Genomic DNA, 19,156 nt, shown 5'->3' with positions numbered 1-19,156 from the left:
TCAGCTGTGAGCAGTATCATATTATCTATTTACTGAAAAGTAGGCTGCAGAAACCAGTATAATTGTTACCAAAATATTTTGCATATATATTGTTCTTCAGTTGGAAACTTTATAACCAAGTGTGAAAGGAAGGAATAGTTTTCTGAATAGTAAAGACTATCTAACCACAAAGATGTGACACAGGTATCACCATGCTACATTTTGTTATAGCAAAAATCATCTATAGTCCTGCATTTGATAGCATGATCTCGTTTATTACTGTAAGACTTGAGAAAGCTGATAAACAAAGGCAGAACTGTATTTTCAGGGTTTGTTCAAAGACAATATAAAAAGTTGCTGAAATGCCACAATTTTAAAAGCTGAAATAAAGTGGATTTAATGTTACAGAGGTAGAAAGTGTCTGCCATGTTGAGAAAACTGCTGACTGTGAAATCTGAATAGTTCATAGACAGTACTGAGGTATTTTGTACTCTGGAAAGTTTTCAAGGCTTTGTAAGGCATAAATCTCCATAAATTAGTGAAGATGTTAAACATGGGTCACTTGCAATACTGCAAGACTGACCAAAAAAAAGAATGACACTGAACAGAGGCAAAGTAGCTTTGGCAGCCTAGGTAAAACTCTGCATGAGTTTATGAACTATACACCTAGTAGGGAAGTTTTGTCTACTCCAGGAGTCAGGAAGCAAAATGGTCTGTCCCGTAGGTCTCGATACAAAGTATTTGCCTTTCTTTTTACTATCAAAAGCAATACAGACTTGTTGTGAGGATATGTTAATTATTTCTGTTAACAGGGAAGACTGAAAACTTCCAGTTATTAAAACTGTTACGTTTGTTTCTGTTCAGTCAAGAGGAACATCAGCTTCTGAGAGGAGACAGGTGCCAACAGTGTTTATAAATGTTATGTTGCATTTACTGCAGTATTTAATAGGCTTTTCAGTAACCGCGGAATGCTGGTTTCCCTGTTCATAGAACAGGTATTTAACAATGGAAACTATAATTTAATTGGAGTGAGACTAATCGTTATCAAATAGCCATTCTTTGTTCTCAGACTGTCTCATTGCAGGTAGAAGGAAGTAGTAGTATATTCTAAAATCCTAAATCCTAAATTCTAAAATGTGTTCTGTTTAAATGCCTGATGTCTTACTGTACTGTTTCCAGTGTTTATATATTAAAATCATACACACACATGAATATTCTTGTACTGCATAGTAAATTTTACGAAGTGTATTTAACTGTTTCTTATATTTTCTTACTTGAATTACCAGAATGACTTTTCTAACTGTACTGCTGATCTGTCTTGTTTGTACCAGAGACTTAAGCTGCTCTTTGAAATTTTTTCCAAAAACATTTCAAAATACTTATGGACCACTAATTTACTCATAAATTATTCTAAATTACTCATTAATTTAGAGTAAGGCTTGTATATTTAGGTCAGTTTTGAAACTAAGCTTTTTTATTTTACCTTTTATCTGTTGTGCATATTTATAATAAGTTCTGCAGAGCAGAATTGGGGGTTTTTATTACGTAGGTGAATGCATGTCTATTAAAACAGGCCTTGATCTTGGTTGAGGAACTTAGTTATGCTTTTAGAACAAATAATAATGTGTTCCTAGTTTCTTCACTGAACATTTTTAAGGGGAAACTTTGTGTGCTTTTTGCTATTTCTCAGATGTGTAGGTTTAGAGAAAAGGGGGCACCCTTTTTTACTAAGTTGGCAGGAGTGGATTTTCAGTAACAGGTACATTTTAATTCTGGAACAGTTTGTCGGTATAAAGTTCACTTCCTTTTCTCTAGCAGGGAGAGGTCTTCCTAATTATATATTGCTCTAGAAACTTTGTAATATGAATCCTTGTTCTCATTTTCTTGGGCTGTTTCCCTCTGAAGTAATATGTTCAGCTGTTTAGCTCACATTTCCTTCTTTGAAATGAGACTCACTTGAACAATGTAACTCATCTAATAGAACTTAATTTAATTCCTATTAGAAATTCCAGACATCATGAACAGAAAGCATCTCAAATTTTTCAGGTAAGTTCTTTTTATTACCACTACTAGCCTGTTTATGCAAAACAGTGTCTCTGAAGTTGACATATTGTAAGTCTTTTTTCATTAAAAAAAAGAATTTATGCAAAACTGTCAAAGAATTTTTCATTTGAAAAAGCGGAGTAGGCATGGCATTGCTATTTTGGCATTTCTTAGCTGTTACAAGCGAAATGCTGGTGACTGTTATTAAAACATTGGAAGAGTTAGATTCAACAGTTAGAATTCCGTTTCTATAACTTAAGTATCTTTTTTTCAATATTCTTATATTTTATTTTCTCTTTACCTAAAATTCTGACCTCAGCTGATCAAAGTAGCGTTGGTATGTGTATACAGGAGTTGAAAGTCTTAAGGAAACTGATGACTTGCATCCAGGTAAAAGATTTGGGAGCTGCAAAACTTGCTGCTAGCTCATCCGGGCCAGCAAGTCAGTATGTCCTGGTAATAGACTGCATGAACATATTTGCTGACAGCTCTGTCAAATGAAATACTTTAAAGGAGAAAAAAAAGGCTTAGGCATGCTTACATTGCAAGGAATGATATATCACTAACTCCCAGGGGTGGTACATAGCCTGAAGTCATAGGATGTTAGAATGAAGCCAAAAATCTCCAAGAAGAGACACTGCTGTGTTTATAAATACACTATTGTCTTCTTGACCTGGGACATCAGATAGAAGTGTTATTGTATTGTCTTGGTAGAGCAAAAACATCTTGTAACTGGCAAATGCTGCCTTTGCCCTTGAGAAAAATTATCCATGAAGTGCACTTACTATAATCAAGAAAGCATTCTATTAATTGAGTACTGGATTTGACTTATATTTTAAATAACCTTTTCTCCTTCATGCAGCCTTTTGAAATAACATACTTAACCATGTGAATGAATGTTTACTAACACTTTATGTCCCCTTGAAGTCAGTTGTTCAACATGTTAACATTTACCATAGATTTATGAGGGATTTTATGTATGTACATGGCATATTAGATCTGCAGATTAAGCATCCAGATGAAGAAACTGTTCCAACCTGCTTACCAGACTGGGAGTTGAATGAGACAAACCTAAAAGCAGGTGGCCTAAAGGAACTGAAGGTACAATAAGTCTGTGGGAATAAAGTGAATCATGTATTTTTTGTTCAGAAATCTTTCAAATCTGAAAGTACTCATTTTTTCATAGAGAAATTACAGGTTCTGTAGTGTAAAAAATCAGGTTACATCTTTGGTGCTTATTCATACCACAGTGGGACTGATAAGGTAATTTAGAAAAGCAGCCTCAGTTGAGTTAGTATCCTCTGAGGAAAGGTGAATTAACTCTGCCGTTCCTTCCTTTCTATTAGTAATTGGTTTTCATTACTTTTCTTTTTCTTTCTAAGAGAATGGGATGGTGATCTGAGGAAACTGCCAAACATCAAAATGAAAAAGCTGTCAGCTAGGGATGCTGCTTGCAGTCACCCTGAGATGGCAGATGTGGAAGCAAAAGAAGACTTGAATAAAGGAGAAGAGGTGCCCCTAATGATTAAAGGAGAAGAGGTGGCCCTAATGAGCACCAGCTGATTGGAGAGCTGAAACAGTGAAGGGAATTATAAGAAACCTCTTTTAATTATCACTAGAAACAAAAATAAAGTTTAACTATATTTTTGAAGTCTTCGCTAGTTGCTTTTTTTTATCATCTCACTGTGTACCTCTGGTAAAGAGTAAACAGTAAAGAGTAAACAGTGTATTACTGGGTAAAGCTATATATTATTGGTTAAAATTTTTAAATATAAATAAATACTTAAAATCTTAATCTTAAAGTCCTGACTGGTTGAGTACTTCTTCCCTGGTCATAGGAACAATCTAGATTCAGACTAGAATACTTTGTGGTCAGAAAGCCTTACATTTTCCTGGTAGTTGCAATAATCAGTTAAACATGAGGAACTCTTGTCTTGTACCTTCTCTTCTCTGAGAATCTCTGTCAGGAACATAGCTGGAAATGCTTCAATAAGATACTGAGTATTTTATGTTTTGCTAAGAGAATTTGAAAGAGTTACACTGTTGTAGAATTCAGTTCAGAAGCCAATTAAAGTCCCTACAGTCTGTTTTTAATTATATTTTTTGTCCATATTTTTTTCTAACCCCTGTCTTAAGCTGTGCATTTTAAAATTAAGATGCTCAGCTCTTTTAAATAGCAGGCTTGCTTTATGAAGCAACTTTTTAGATGCCTTTAAATGTGTCTTTCAGGGGAGCTGGTGGCAGATTGTCACTTTAATAACTGTAAGATGAATAAAAAAAGAGGAAAAAAGGGCAAATGCAAATCTGTAATTTCACAGCAGGCATTAAGTAGGACATCTCAGTGTGTACTGGTTTGGGCACAGAAGTCACAGTTCAGTTGTACTGTTTGTACACACAGTAGTAATCACAGCTCAGATACCTGTTAATTATGTGGAAATAATTATTCCTGGTGGATAATCTTTCTAGTACGTGATCCCTAGTACACTTCTGCGTGCTAAACAGCCAAGTTTTTGTCATGGTAAATAGTTACGTGGGTTTCCTAGATTTCATTTACAGTTACCGATCCAGGTGTGTGTTTCCATAGCTGTGCAGCAAGAGTTACTGATGAGTGTTAAGTCTGCTAACATGTATATTAAGGTTTTTCCTCTTTACAAAATGGGCTTGTGCTATCCTTTCAAGTTTTAGGAAACCAGTCCGTTTCGGTTATATAGAATTGTCCTCTTTAAATTCAAGAAGAAACCTGAATAAATCTATCAGACCTGAAGCATGTGTGAGTGATCTAATGCATCTTCCAATGGACTGCAAGTCTTAAACCTGGATAGAAGTCTTGTCCTCTGACACCTGCCATATCTCTAGGCTGTCACGTCATTGCTTTGTGTTTGTGTTTTAGAAGTAAGTGTGCTGAAGTTCAGGGCAGGTCTTTGTTATTTTTATAACTGTGTTAAATTTGAGCTAAGTTGTGGAATTTATCTTGTTTGATTTGCAAAATCTGAGGTGTTGAACTCTGGTGGAAGCTGAGCCAAGGTAATTGATTTGAACTAAAGTGGTGTATGTGGTTTGTTCAGTGCTTTGACAGATTTTGCCTTTCAGAAGTTCGTCTTAAATTTTTGCTTGTATAGAAGGTCTGATGTGCTTTGAAATTGCAAGTAAAAACATTGCAGAAAAAGTCACTTTCCCATGACAGTGTGTAAAATACAGAAGGAAAATGAGCAGTAAGGTAACTAGAAGGTGTCATAGCAATTACAGTATAACAGGCTGACATCCTGGTGAATGCTTTAAAAAAGATTGTCATGCAAAGTTATGAAAAATGAGATGTTCTGTATTTCTTGAAACAATCCAGTAATAAGACATTACAAAAAGAAATTACTTGTGTGGTAATGTGGTAGTCAGGTATTTGAAATTACCTCTTTTTTAACATTTGTCTTTCAGACTATAAGTACATAGCACAAGTCCTATGAGGAGAGGCTGAGGGAGCTGGGGTTGTTTAGCCTGGAGAAGAGGAGGCTCCGGGGCTCATCACTCTCTACAACTCCCTGAAAGGAGGTTGTAGCCAGGTGGGGGTTGGTCTCTTCTCCCAGACAACAGCAGTAGGGCAAGAGGGCATGGTCTTAAGCTCTGCCAGGGTAAGTTTAGGTTGGATATTAGGAAGAAATTTTTTACAGAGAGAGTAATCAGACACTGGAATGGGCTGCCCAGGGAGGTGGTGGATTCACTGTCCCTGGAGGTTTTTAAGCTGAGACTGGATGTGGCACTGAGTGCCATGGTCTAGTAACCACGGTGGTGTTGCATCAAGGGTTGGACTTGATGATCTCAGAGGTCTTTTCCAACCCGGTTGATTCTATGATTCTATACATCTTTACAGTTTGGACTTCATTGAAATTGTGGATTTTCTGCCTTGAAGTCTACATATTCACTGCTTGTTTAGCTGGGTTTTAAACTGTCTTGTTGACCTACTGCACAAGTAATGAAAAAAGAACAATTTCTGCATGTGAATTTTTTCCATTAAATTACCAGAAAAAATCATATGTAGCTGCCAGGTATTCATAATTGAATTGAAAATAACCTAGGCATAAACTGATGGTGTGCAAGACCAATTTACCAGACAAGTTGTTGCAGAATACTAATGTAGCAGTGGCAACAACAACAACAACAAAAGTATTTATTTCTTAAATTTTGATTTCTCTGCTGAGAGTTTATTGTCCTGAGAGGCCTGGAGTGGAGGGGATGTAGAGAGAGCATTTAGCCTCTCATGTTACTGAGATGAGGTAATGGAATCTCTTCTATCAATTTCACAATGCAGTCATGCCTGTGCTTTAAGTCAGCTCTTAGGGTTTTGTATGTTGATGAATTTCTTCCCTACGGTGGACAAAAGATGAATGCACTCAGGAGTTCTGAATTGTTATTCTCTGTTTTTAAAATCTAGAAAGCAGATGTTGGTAACAGTGGGAATGGGAAGTATTTATGTGATGTTCTCCGTTCTTACAAGCTTGCTGTAGGGAACACTTTATAATTCTGTTCATTTGTAGCTAAGAATTACAGGTTTTAATGTTACATCCTCTATTATAATTCTCTGTAATTTATAGGTCCTTTTTCTGGTTAGAGATTAATTTTAGGGAAGATTTTTTTTCTTTCTAACTTGTCAGATAGTGCTTCACAATATGTCCCTGTGGTTTTTTTTTTTTTCAGTTTTTAACTGCAAAGTTGTAGTAGTTAAAATTCATGTTTCTTTAATTATCAGGGCTCATATTAAAAATACAACATTTCAAACAAAAAAGTAATATTTTTACATGTACAGCCACTTCTATATAAGAACTTCAGGACTTTTTAATATACTTTCCAATTCATTGCCCTGTACTTTGCAACGTTCTTACTAAGATAAACTTTTACTCCAGCCAGCTTTGGAAAGGTAAGACCTCTCTAAGGAACTGGCTGAATTACATTCAAACTTTCAGTAGCAGCTGAGTTGTTAGTTGTGCTCCGGTTCTGGAACATACTCTGTTGATGGTCTCAGCTGGAAAGAACCAGCTGAATTAAAGTCCAGTAGAAATATGATTTTTTTTCATGTAGACAAAGCAAACGTTGACTAAAAAAAACAAAACACAAAACCAAAAAGAAATAGAAAACACTGTCCTGCTCAAGGCTGGTTGTATACAGTAAATGTAAATTGATTAATTTATGATTCTTTAGTGTTGGAAAAAATTGTGACCAAATTAATGGAACTGTTCATCACAGCATCTGCTCTACAAGTTTTTTCTAAAGGGATGAGGCTTCCAACATTTGGGATGTGGAGAAACAAGCATACAGTGAAGAACTTACCCTCAGTTCCGGTTGTATTTTTCCTTTTTTCTTTTACTGAAGTATGTGATGATCCTTATGGAACTCTACTATGTGCAGTGGGATGCAACAAGTCAAATGCACAACATATATGAAACATTTTCTGAGCCATTTGTAAGTAATTTAAGGAACACACTTATAGAGTATCGTGGGGGGCTTTTGTCTGTTTGGCTTTCAGTGCAATAGGGTATTTACTTATCTCTCTGATGAGACTGCCACATGTGAGGATAGAGTATGGGGTACAAGTATGTGTATATTGGAGTTTAACTTTTTTAAAAACTGGGGTTTGCTAGACACCTTGCAGATAGGAAAGGGTAGTAAAAACCCCCTCTTTTTTCCTCAGCAGAAAAAGTTTTCCACTTAAGGAGTCCTCCAGGTTTAGTTTTCTAGTAAAGGGCAAAAAAATGCCCGCAGTACAGAATTACCTCAAATTGGCTTCTTTGGTCAGCCTTGGCATGATACAATACATACACTATCTTTCTATGTTCTAGCTCTTTCAAGAGTAAAAATTGATTATAATTTCTTCCCCAAAAGAAGTAAGTTTCATGAAGGTAAAGAGGCTTTGCTAATGAGGTGTAATCAAGTTCCCTAAGCCTTAACTGCTTGGTTGCAAATATTGCTCAGTTCTGTTAAAAGGAAGAGTTTAATATGTAACTAGTTACCTGTTATAAATGAAAAATAAAACTAATTAAACTTTTGAGTTATTAGACAAAAATGCCAGCACTACTTTAAAAACTGAAGCATTTTCTAAATAAATACCAAAAGGTGGAAGCATCCTACTAATGTCAGCTCATATTCAAGTTCACACACAATCAGCCAATACAGTACCGTGATGATTTGAAAACTGATAAAATGATGATGCCCATTGCTAAAAAATGAAGTGCTCAAAAAATCCTACCCATACTTTTAATAAAACACTATTCTTTCTCCCCAGCTTTCAAAATTTGCTAGCAAACCTAGAGGTGAAGTGGCGCTTTAAGATTCACTAAAGCCTCTCCCTGAAGCTCTAGACTTATTTGTTCTTTTGACTTTATCTTCAGGGCTTCTGTAAGTAGTCTTTCTTCTGAGAGCCGTTAAGACTTGGTAGGTTTGTTGTTCTTTTCTGAGTTTAACCCATCTAAATATTTCTACTTTGCTTTTCATTCTATATTGTTTGTGAACCATGATTAAATTTTGTAGATCGCGTTGTTCCCAGGCATATGTATACATAGATGTAATGATCCATGTTTCATTATAGATGTATTTCCTCAATTTAATTAGTAATTTAGTTAACACACTGAAAAATTACTGACCTGTCTTCTTCGATTTTTATTTTGAATAGTGCTGATTATTGTATTTTCATATATATTACCTTTTATGTGTTTAGAAAAAAAAAAAAGGGAAGTTCTGTCATTCAGTGAGCATCAGTTATAAGTACTTGCAAGTAATAGAAGGGCAAGTTTGTCCCCGGGCCTACACTCTCCAACAGACTGGAATCATTCTGTTCTCATTTAAGCTTATTTTCTGAGCTCTGTTTCATAGTGAAAATGTGGTACACCGGTCAAAGTACTTTTGGCAAGTTCTTTGTTAACTTACAATTTCTTTGACTTTTAGGAGAGCTCATGCAAAACAGCCTCAATATTTTATTGACTGGGGTTTTGGGGTGGGGGGTGTGTGTGGTTTGGTGTGACTAAATACCACACAGCATGTTTCCTTGCTTATGTGTTTACAGACATCAAATTAAACAGAAATGTGTTTTTATTCTAATAGTGTACTCTTCATCAAGCAATTGAAGCAAAGCAAAAAGGCATAGGGACCTATACCTCTGTTCTCTTACTACCAGTCATCAGCCATATGATGATTTATTCCAGCTAAAATTGTGATGTTTCAAAATGGCCCACTCTCTCCCCAGCTGACCATCCAGGAGAAAGATATGGGATAGATGGATACGACCCTCTGTAGAGAGCTAAATTTGCACCTTGGCTGAAACACTCTGTAGGTAGGATACTTACTTTGGTATGACACCTGACAAAGTACACAGGCTTTTTTATAATGCAAACATGTAATATTTCTTTCATTAAAAAAAAAATCTTTAAGGCTTTTGGAAAAGGAGAAAATCTAAAGTATAAAATGATAAAAAGGGGAACAAGATCCATTCTGACAGTCTGAGGTGGGATTAGCTTTAAAGTATTTTAACTGTCCAGCCCATCTTCAAAGGTTTCTGGTGTTGGACATTCCAAAATCACTATAACAAAAACAGTTCATCCCAAAGCACTGTTTTCCTTAGGAAGCTGTCTTCCTCTTACCCTCCTGGAGTTGAAACCCAGTACTAGTTGTCCATTATGCTATGGATGTAATACCATTTGCTTTCAGGGGGTTCTTTATAGAGTTGATGCCTGCAAGTTGAGCAACCATAGTTCTTTTCAAGTGTTTTTGTACCATGAGGTATTTTCCTGAGCATTCTGCCTAGCCATGGTACCCAAAACTAGCCCCTGGTAGTTAGCAAGGTTTATCAGTATGAAGTATGCAGCTGAGTATATTGTTAACCTTTCTTGCAAGAGTGTGGTCTTGCCAATTCATGTTCAGCATGTGATGCTTTATATAACAAAGTGACAAGTGTAGAATACTACAGTAATTTGAGTCATTTGTTTAATACAAATACATTTTTTTCACAACAATAAGCAGATACATTACTTTTGTTTCCCTTGCCTTCTGTCTTTCAGTACACATTCACCCACAAAAACATACACATTTTCTTTTGCAAAAGAGAGGGAGTTAAACAAGTAACACAAACTTGTAGTTCCAAATATTATACAGAGTAAAATATTTTCATCATAGAGTTTCATTGCATTATTAGAAATTATAAACTGCTCTGATGATGGGGAATTACTATTTTTTCTACACAACAAAAATAAACACTGCCTTCAGATAGAACAGTGTGTCAATGGCACAGTTGGACTAGTTGAGAATCTTTGTAATGCTAATGATAGTCAAAAGTAGTATGTTTATGCCAGTTTGAAATAAACTTTTTAATGCTTGTAACTTAGGAACAGAAATGTGCACGTTCACAGGTTAGGAGTATCTTGTTTAAACTTCCAGATCTGACCTGACATCAGATTATTTCTGTCTACCTTCATTAAAACTTCATTTAAACAAGAATGCAGATTAAGCTCTACTTGGTAATGGCAGCTCAGAGCAAGGTTCTGCCCTTGTGGGTTTAGCCAAGCCAGATTCCACTGTTGGCTTATTTGCCTGAGATGTACTGTGGCTACTCAGGCAGTTTGATATGGTTCTTTATTTGAGACCTCATCTTTATTACAAAGTCTTAGTCTGGATCTTAAAATCTTCAGTATACTGGTTTTTTTGGGGGGGTTGTTTTGTTTTGTTTTGTTTGTTTGTTTTTTAGGATAGAATCCCATGGTTATTAAATTAATACAGAAAATTGTACTTTGTGTGGGAATGAAAAACTGCTGGTTGATAAGCATCTGTCTAGTGTCTGTATTTGTGCACTTTCCTTATTAATGAAGACCTGAATCCAAAGCATAGTGGCATGAATAGCTCCTTGCCCTCTTGAAGAGGTTGGACCCTGCTTCAGAAACAAATTGCAATCCTGCATGAAATCCCTGAAAGCTCTAGAATGTGCAGTGCACATAAGAAGAGAATGGGATGCACGAGCTAATACTGTAATACTTTAAAAGTTGAAAGACTGCTTCAAGCCTGCTGAAACCTCTCTTGCTGATGCCTTGGCTCATTGTCCATCTCAGCACAGTGTCCCATTTTGCTCTTTTCCTGCTGTCCACATTAAGTATTTCAAAGGGAGAGGAGGAATTTCAACTGAAGTCTTCCTCCATTCTTTTCTTTATTTCACTGTAAACTCAGTTGCAGATATAGTTGAATGCCAAAACAGTGTTTTGAAGGGGAAGGCATTAGTATAAAATTTTGCACATTGTTTGTTCTGTTGGTGACTCTTCAGTGTGTTTTTAAAAATGTACAATAATTTTGTTGGATGCTACCATTCTGCTTTTGGAAGCCTCAGGTATTTTCTTCTTTGAGTTAAATTTTATACTTGTTCAGGTAAAAAACCCTAATGTGAATTAAGTCTCCTTTAAACTGACAAAATAGGGATAAAGTACTTTCAATGGGGTCATGATGCTACAGCAGGTCAAAGAACAAGCTGCCTAGAGGAGCAGGGTTACTGTTATTAACTATTATTTCAGAAAGTTCTTAATTATCCTTCATAATAATGTTGTCAGTAAATTTTGCTATGATTCATCAGGTTTATTGTAAACATCCTTCCACACATTCAAATGCAGTTAGTAATTTTAAGTGTCTAACTTCAGATATCATGAGATTTACCTTTTAGCAAGTAGCTTTTACACTTTTTGTAAACCATGTTGTTGCAGACTGTCTTAAACATGTGCAGTTATGAGGCATTTGTTAGTACTGTTGTCATTCTCTGGAGACCTTCTGAAGTCTCCTCCACGATTTTAAATGGAGAAATGGTTTCGTTTCTCTTGTATGTCATTTCAGAGGAGAAACTGCTACAATTGTGATCTGCAGTTGTATAATTGGGAAGTTATTTTATATAAAAAATGTGTGTCATTACATAAAAAAACTTAACATTAATCCAACTCACCTGGAGTAACTTACAGCAAATACTGACATATGTTTAGGATCCATTGAAGCACCAAGATTTTGTGTTCTGTCTAGCCAGATGACAATCACTCAGTTACAGCCAAATTACATGAGCAATTGCAATACAAAAGAACATAATGATCTGATTAAAGACACGTTTCTTGCTAATACTGCTACTTCCAGTATTCCCTGAGCCTTAAGCCAGTAAACATTACAAAGGAATACCTAGTATAAAAACTCCAGTACATCTTAGGCCCAGCATGCTGGATATTTGCAAGAACGGGATGATTCTGCTTTTTTATTGTAAATACTTGAGTATATAAAGAGAAAATTTACCATTAGAAACATCAGGCCTTCTGTAGAACTCTAGTTTACTTGTAATTGTGGCAGATACCCCCCTTTGAAAGAACTTGTGCTCTCCTATCCTCTTTACTCTGGTTCTTTATCTGCTTGTTTGCTTTTCCTCCTTTACCTAAATACAAGATTAAAAAAACCCAAAACTTTTAACTTTTTTTTAAAATATACATTATGTTCAGGCCCCAGACTTGTCCACACCAGTACATAACTACTCCAAGTCAATACTTGCGCTTGCGTCCTGATGGTAAACACCACAGGTATGCAAAGTGAATCACAAAATTGGTTCTTTATATATAATTCACCCTGTTGGACAGAGTATTATATCTACATTCATTTATCTATTGCACCTTTTAATGCTATTCACACTTCATTTTTATATGACAATGCTCAAAACACAAAGTTAACAAATGAACTGTTGAACCTCTAACACCTCAAGTTTACCTGTACAGAAGGAAACCATTGATTCGTTTTTTTCAGCCATGAAGATAAAAACTAACTTTTCAGAAAAAGGAGATAAAAAATAATATTTTCTTAAGATATGTAGGTAGGTATGTTCTTTTACATCTACCTTTCTGTATCGTGAATCTTAAAAAATAAAACCAGAAATGGTTTCCATCTTCAGTATGTGTCATCCTTTTTCAGACCTTTGATAATAGTCAATTTACTTTTGTGTGATTGTGCAGTAAACTGCTTTTTTTTTCATTTACATTTCTGCCTCAATACTTTGCATATCAAATTTATGTCTAATTCACTCTTATTAGTAAAATAAACAGCAGAGCTTCTCTTTTAAATGCAAATCTACATATTATCTCCTCCCTGTACTTGTGTTGCTGACAGCTGTATTTAAAAATATACCTGTAAGCTTATGGAGACATGAGCTTATACTGGTTGGAATTGCTTACTTTTCAAAAATACAGGCACAGTTAAAATATCCTTAGTTGACACAGCTGCCCAAGCATTCAGGCTCCGCTACAGTCACATGAACGTGCGTTACTGTATGAAGCTTAGAGAGTGAGTGCTGTGATAGAGCTCTCTATACTTGGATTTGTTAATGCATATGATTGGATTGGTACTCTTTGAAGCATATATTTAAAAAGATAAATAGCAAATACAGCTTTTAGTAGTAAACAGATTAAAGGTTTTGGTTCTCTGTAAACAAAGTTATTTATATCAGGTCTGTTTCTACTTTCCCATCCATCCCACTTAAAAAAAAAAAAAAAAGTACTTTTGTCACATTGGTTTGGCATTGTCTGTTAAATCTGTTCTCTATTGCACTTTCTACACTTCCACTTTCACTACACTTGCTGACTAGTTGCGAAACTACTCCACGAACGGTCACATTCCATACAGTAACAAGTTGCTTTGCTGGATCCAGTTTCCTCGTAGGGTTTTGGTTTTCATACGGGGTTTTTTTGTTGTTGTTTTTTGTTTGTTTGTTTTTTTAACTGAAAAAAATGCAAAGTCATTTCTACTTTCTTGTAGCATTTGTAGTGTAGAATACACTACACCTTACACTGCAAAGAAGAAACAATGCTGTCTCTGTCAAACTGGCATGACCTCAGATGTCGTTCCTTCTGCTGCTGGCTGAGAGTTTGTACCTGTCTGTGCTACTGGCACCACCACCGCATCCTTGATGTCTGAGCTCTGAGTGCACAAAGAATTTTTCTCCTCCAGTTTTTTGATGGTGTCTGGGCAGTTCTGAACAAAGATCACTCTGTTGTAGGCTTTCAACCTGCGCCACAGCTGCACATAAACCTTACACTGCACATACATAAAGACCAGGCCCCCTGTGAATCCAATGGCCACTACAACGAGTTTTGTCCAAAATGGCCATTCAAGGACACCTGTGGAATAGAAACTATATTTATTACCACCATTACACATTGAATATCAAGCACTGAATTTCAATCAAATGTACTGAAGCCACTTGCTAAGAATCCCCAGGTATGTACACACTATTGGGGCAGTTATGGCTCAAGTAGAAAACAGAAGGGGCTTCCTATTCCATAGACCAGCCAAGAAACTGCCTCCCACTTCTGACCTCACCACAATTTGGTCAAATAGGAAATGCAAGGGCCACTCTCACAAAGTAAGCATAATGCTCAATACAGCAATTAAGAGATTTGCATGGTATACTTCCATAAGGAGAAAAAAAAACCCCAAGCCTTTAAATAGTTTGAGGTACTCATTTAAAACAGGATTTTTAAACTTACAGAATATTAACAAACACTACTAGTATTATTCTGGGCTTTCAGTTTTTCTTCTCCTCAAAATATGTTTATAAAAAGTGGTTTTTCTCCAGTCTTCACTGTCTTTTTCCCAGCAATTCCCATTTAAAGAGAGAAAATGGAGAAGAAAGCAAACTATTTACGTGTTTCTTCCTTCTCCCCCCAAATACATGTTTGCTTTTGTAAAAGTACTCCCCTGTGACAAGCAAATTTTGGGGCAAGAGAGTTCTCTTCGCAAACACTTATTTTTGCACGTAGCTCCAAGGCATCTCTTTGTCCACTTTTAGTGTAAAAAATCAGCCATTACATTTGGCAAACACTGAATTCTATACAAATCATAAATACTGTTTGAGCCTACCAAGAATAATTAATGTGATTCTTTTCCATTGTGTATAACAACAAAAATTCATGTTAGCTGTTTTGTTATGAAAATTCAGCTAATCCACAGAAATAGCTTCCCTGTTGTAATAAGTAGGGTGATGTACTCGTAAATAAAAGTTCAAACCCATTCCTAGTACTGTCCTCAGGGCCAGGTTTTTCAGATAAAAAACAGGGTTACCCATTTCAAAAGAATGCAAAGCAAGACTTTGTAGTATATATTCATCTGTGACTTACTGAGCCTTGTTGCTTATTTTCCTCTCATAGGCAAGAAAGGCAAGCATCAAGAGTATCATCAAATATTTATCTAACTAGCAAGGCACAAAGCTCCACCTGTTTTGTTTTCCATGTTAACTTCAGAATATAGAACAAAGCTAGAGAGACCTTTGTTCCCCTACTGTGCTTAAAGTCAGTTCAGATCAAAACTGAAAAGTTTTTTATCATCATGATCACATTTAAGACTAAATTTAAGACCAAATAGACTTAGACTTGAAATGGAAAACAGTAGTTCAGTTTATCATATATTTTCCACATATGCTAAGTATGGCCCAAAAAGAAACCTACTTACACTAAACATGGATTTTGTTACATATGACCAGTTGGGTTTTCAGGATCTCCACAGATGGAGACTCCACAACCTCTCTGTTCCAGTGTTTAACCATCCTCACAATGCACACAACTGGAACACAGACATTCACAGTGAAATTCTATTTGAAACGACACAGGAATGGCTTTCGATGCTTCTTAAGTTCCACATGAAGGACTAACACAACTGGAACACGGTCTCTTGGAAGTTCGTATTAGGAAGCTTGTTAATGAAAAGGCTCTATCGTGTTTTACTTGCTATCAAGGTTCAAGGGAGTAATATAAATAAATCGCTATTTTAATGACCTGAACTTGCACTGAGCTGTTTGAACTTGACTCATCGCTTTGCCTGAGCTTTAGAAATACCTACATAATAGGAGATTAACCTAGCAAGAACCAGCAGGCTAGTTAAGCTGTTGTAATGATTAAACAAAATAGAGTTCTCTCTGCAGGGGCATAACATAAGCTTTTAATGCTAATGCATTCAGAACTTCTGCATTAAAGCATTTGATGTAGCCATTTGTCTGTGAGCTGTTATTTAAGAATAGAGTGTGACTGGTTTTATAGCTGCCTTGCAAAGCCAGCCACTGCATTATCAACAACACCAAAGAAGGTAAAAGATACTTACCATTATCATTGCCTTGTTTAATTTCTTCAGCGGTTCTATCAATTAAAACATACAATGACCAAACAACACAGGTAATTGCAATTACGTGGAATGTGACTGAACACACTATTTTCCTCCTCTCACTTGTTGTCATCTGTAGTTTCTCCCACTGTAATAATAATTAAAAAAGAGGAGTTAAAAAAATCAGACCTGTAAAATTTTGCATTAAACTGACTAGACTATTCTGGCTCTTTCTGCCAAAAAACCCAAGCAGTAATAAAATTAACAAATCCTTTTATTTTGGTAATACACATTACAGGACTATGTGCAATGTCACTGTAAAATTCACAATCATCTCATTTTCACAGATTCAGAGGAATGAAGAGTTCTATTTCTGTCTGCTTGTGAATGATATCTAAAGTAATTTCACTGCAGTACAGCCATAACATGTTAATAAACAGGTAAAAAGATGAATATTTATTTTAAATTTGCGCTTCTGGTGATGAGACAAGAAAAGCCCAAACATTAGTTTGTAGTACTTATTAAAATTCGAGGAACGCAGTTATGTAACAGCCTTCCCATAAAAGCACAGGAAATGCAACTCTATTGAGGATTAAATTCAATAAACTTGAAAAGATGATTATGTGGAAATAATCGTACATGATAGCACTCAGCCTCAATAACGCAAGGAGGATCCTTCCAGGCATATGTTTCTGAATTATGGTACTAGATCCTATCTTAGTTTAAGGCTATTTTAAGATTCCCTGCATTTGAACAGTGCAACTCTTGAGGCAGTATTTTCTAATCTTGCTTGTGAGGGCATAATTTTTTTTTTTAGTCCTTCTTCAAAACAAAACCCTTCTCTACTAAAACGTTTGTCTTTGAAAACAGATGAAAGAATATGGCATTTAAAAGCAAAATGCCCCAATTCCAATGAATAATCTCGGAATCGGACACTAGCGTCTGAGGAACGGAACCAGTACAAAGCACGAGACACGAGTGCCACCTCCCTGCGGCCCTGGGAACACCAGAGAGAGCTGTGCTCAGATCAGCGCCCAGCCTTAGCGGCTTAAGGCTGGGACAGAAACCTTGGCCACTGCAGAGCACTGAGGTGGCATACATGTACTTTGAAGGCACGAGTTTAGCTTTGTTTTCCTTGTTTAGGTTTTTGTGTTGTTTTGGTTTTTGCCGGCTGTTTACTTTGTTTGTTTGTTTTTAAATGTTGTTTCTGGGAAAAAAACAAATTTTCCTAAATTCTTTATGGTTGGAGATGGCATCTAAGCTACATGGTCAGCCTTTCACCTGAACCAATACGGCCATTCTATTCAGAACACTTTTTGCTGTCAGGTCACGTTTCGAAGGAGCACAGCTGCAATAAAGCTGAGGGGGTAAATGCCATGTCACTACGAGAAATAACTCTCAGAAATACTTCTTCCTGCCACTGGTTTTAGAGCAGGACATACCAGGACAAACAAATTTTGGTTTCTAATGGCAGTTGAAGCTTGCATGTGCCTGAGCTGTTGCCTGAAAACATAGTCTCTAGAACCTTTCCTAGCCCTTGCCAAAATTTAACGAATGATAGAATATTTTGAGTTGGAAGGACCTCTGATGATTTTTTTGTGGCTCTCTTCTGAACTCACTCCAGCATGTCCTGGGGACCCCCATAGCTCGATGCAGCACTGCAGGTGGGGTGTCATGAGAGCAGATTAGAGGGGCAGAATCACCTCTCCTGACCTGCTGATCACACTTAATGAACACAAGGCTTAACTGCTTAGAAAAATGGAAGCACTTCCTACGTAATATACAGAGTTGGAGCTATCAGTTTATTTATCAGCTGAGACGTCATTTCAATTTCTGATACATTGACTTAGGAGTGAAAACTTGCAGGGGTTTGTATGGCAGTCTGAAAAAATAGGAGAATTAAATTATTTTTTTTTTAAGTAATAAAACCCCAACACTTTATATTCATTGTGGTTCATGTAGGTAATATTCAGTGGCCAGCCAGAAAGTCTGAGGCATTATTATCACAGTCTTATATTATTACGGTCATCGGGTTACACTGCATTTGACCTGGAGACTTTCATCCTTTGTGCAGTGAAAATTCAATGCAAGTCTTGCAAAAGACTCTTTCCAAACAAAGAGTTGTCTTTGTCCAGATGGAAAAAAGGGTTTTACCTTAGCCCCTCACTTACCTATGGATGCTTTGTAAGAGATCAACATTGAATATAAAGAAGAATGAATTGTTCTTAAACAGAACTTTTCTGTCATCTCAACCGTGGTGCTACACTTTTTGGTATACTGGAGAGAAGTTTCTGTGCAAGATTTTCATTGTCAGTTATATGTGCGGCATCATTGTAGCCATTTTATGCTCTAACAAACTCAAAAGCCTCAAAGTGTTGACTTAATGCCCAGTCAAAGACAATTGCTAGTCCTATGAGTCTAAATGTAAACATTTTGCAGGTGGAAGAAAACCAGACAAAACCAAATGATCAACAAGCAGGACAGGTAAGTAAAGGAACAAGCTCACAAACTTCTACTGAGATTTACAAGAAAGCATATGAGGAGAGGGAGCTAGCAGAAAAGGGCTAAAGCAGGCCTTTTTGCTAACATCCCATGATCAAACCTAGCCAGAAAGCAAGCCAAGGCCTACTGGACTCTGCTTCCTCTATCTGGCCCCTTTTCTTCTCCCACAAGACACCCTGCCTGCCTGCCTGCCTGGGTATTCTATCCACACGCGTATTTACCACCCCAGAAATAAGCTGGGGGAGTAGAGACTGGGAGAGGCCACCATCATGGTTATGGAACTGGAAGACGCTGCAGAGTACCTTGTACTCCCAGATTGGGATACAAGAAAGGAAAAAGGTCTAAGGAGAGACTCTGTCTCATATGGGAGCATTTAACAGCTCTTAGTGTGTCCCAAAGCTGTGTCTCGGTTTTGTCCTGCCCTAGCTGCAGTCCCAGTTCTCTCAACTACAGTCGTGATGAGCTGAACTCAGAAAGGGAAATACAATTAAACTTTGTGTTGTACTCT

At 36.6% G+C, this 19,156-nt stretch overlaps 2 protein-coding genes across 11 annotated transcripts in view; one reads left to right on the top strand and one right to left on the bottom strand.

Moving 5' to 3' along the window:
• The window catches only part of TMA16 (translation machinery associated 16 homolog), a 53,441-nt gene extending 49,617 nt beyond the window's left edge, over nt 1-3,824 (top strand). For both annotated transcript variants that reach the window (XM_039380459.1, XM_027745754.2), the window contains exons 6-7: nt 1,983-2,025; nt 3,405-3,824. In XM_039380459.1, coding sequence (XP_039236393.1) covers nt 1,983-2,025; nt 3,405-3,585 — 224 coding nt within the window. In that variant the 3' untranslated portion in view covers nt 3,586-3,824. The remainder of the gene's footprint in view (nt 1-1,982; nt 2,026-3,404) is intronic.
• A 6,142-nt stretch (nt 3,825-9,966) lies between these two features.
• The window catches only part of MARCHF1 (membrane associated ring-CH-type finger 1), a 233,935-nt gene continuing 224,745 nt past the window's right edge, over nt 9,967-19,156 (bottom strand). For all 9 annotated transcript variants that reach the window (XM_039380518.1, XM_039380519.1, XM_027745752.2 and 6 more), the window contains 2 exons: nt 16,147-16,294; nt 9,967-14,171 (listed from right to left, as the gene is read on the bottom strand). In XM_039380518.1, the coding sequence (XP_039236452.1) occupies nt 13,870-14,171; nt 16,147-16,294 (450 nt within the window). In that variant the 3' untranslated portion in view covers nt 9,967-13,869. The remainder of the gene's footprint in view (nt 14,172-16,146; nt 16,295-19,156) is intronic.

This window comes from Pipra filicauda, unplaced genomic scaffold (genome assembly GCF_003945595.2).
Source record: "Pipra filicauda isolate LSUMZ 115617 unplaced genomic scaffold, ASM394559v2 scaffold196_size3971931_pilon, whole genome shotgun sequence".
Lineage (NCBI taxonomy): Eukaryota > Metazoa > Chordata > Aves > Passeriformes > Pipridae > Pipra > Pipra filicauda.
The sequence above is the reverse complement of the archived record's forward strand: the minus strand, read 5'-3'. Positions and strand labels throughout refer to the sequence as shown.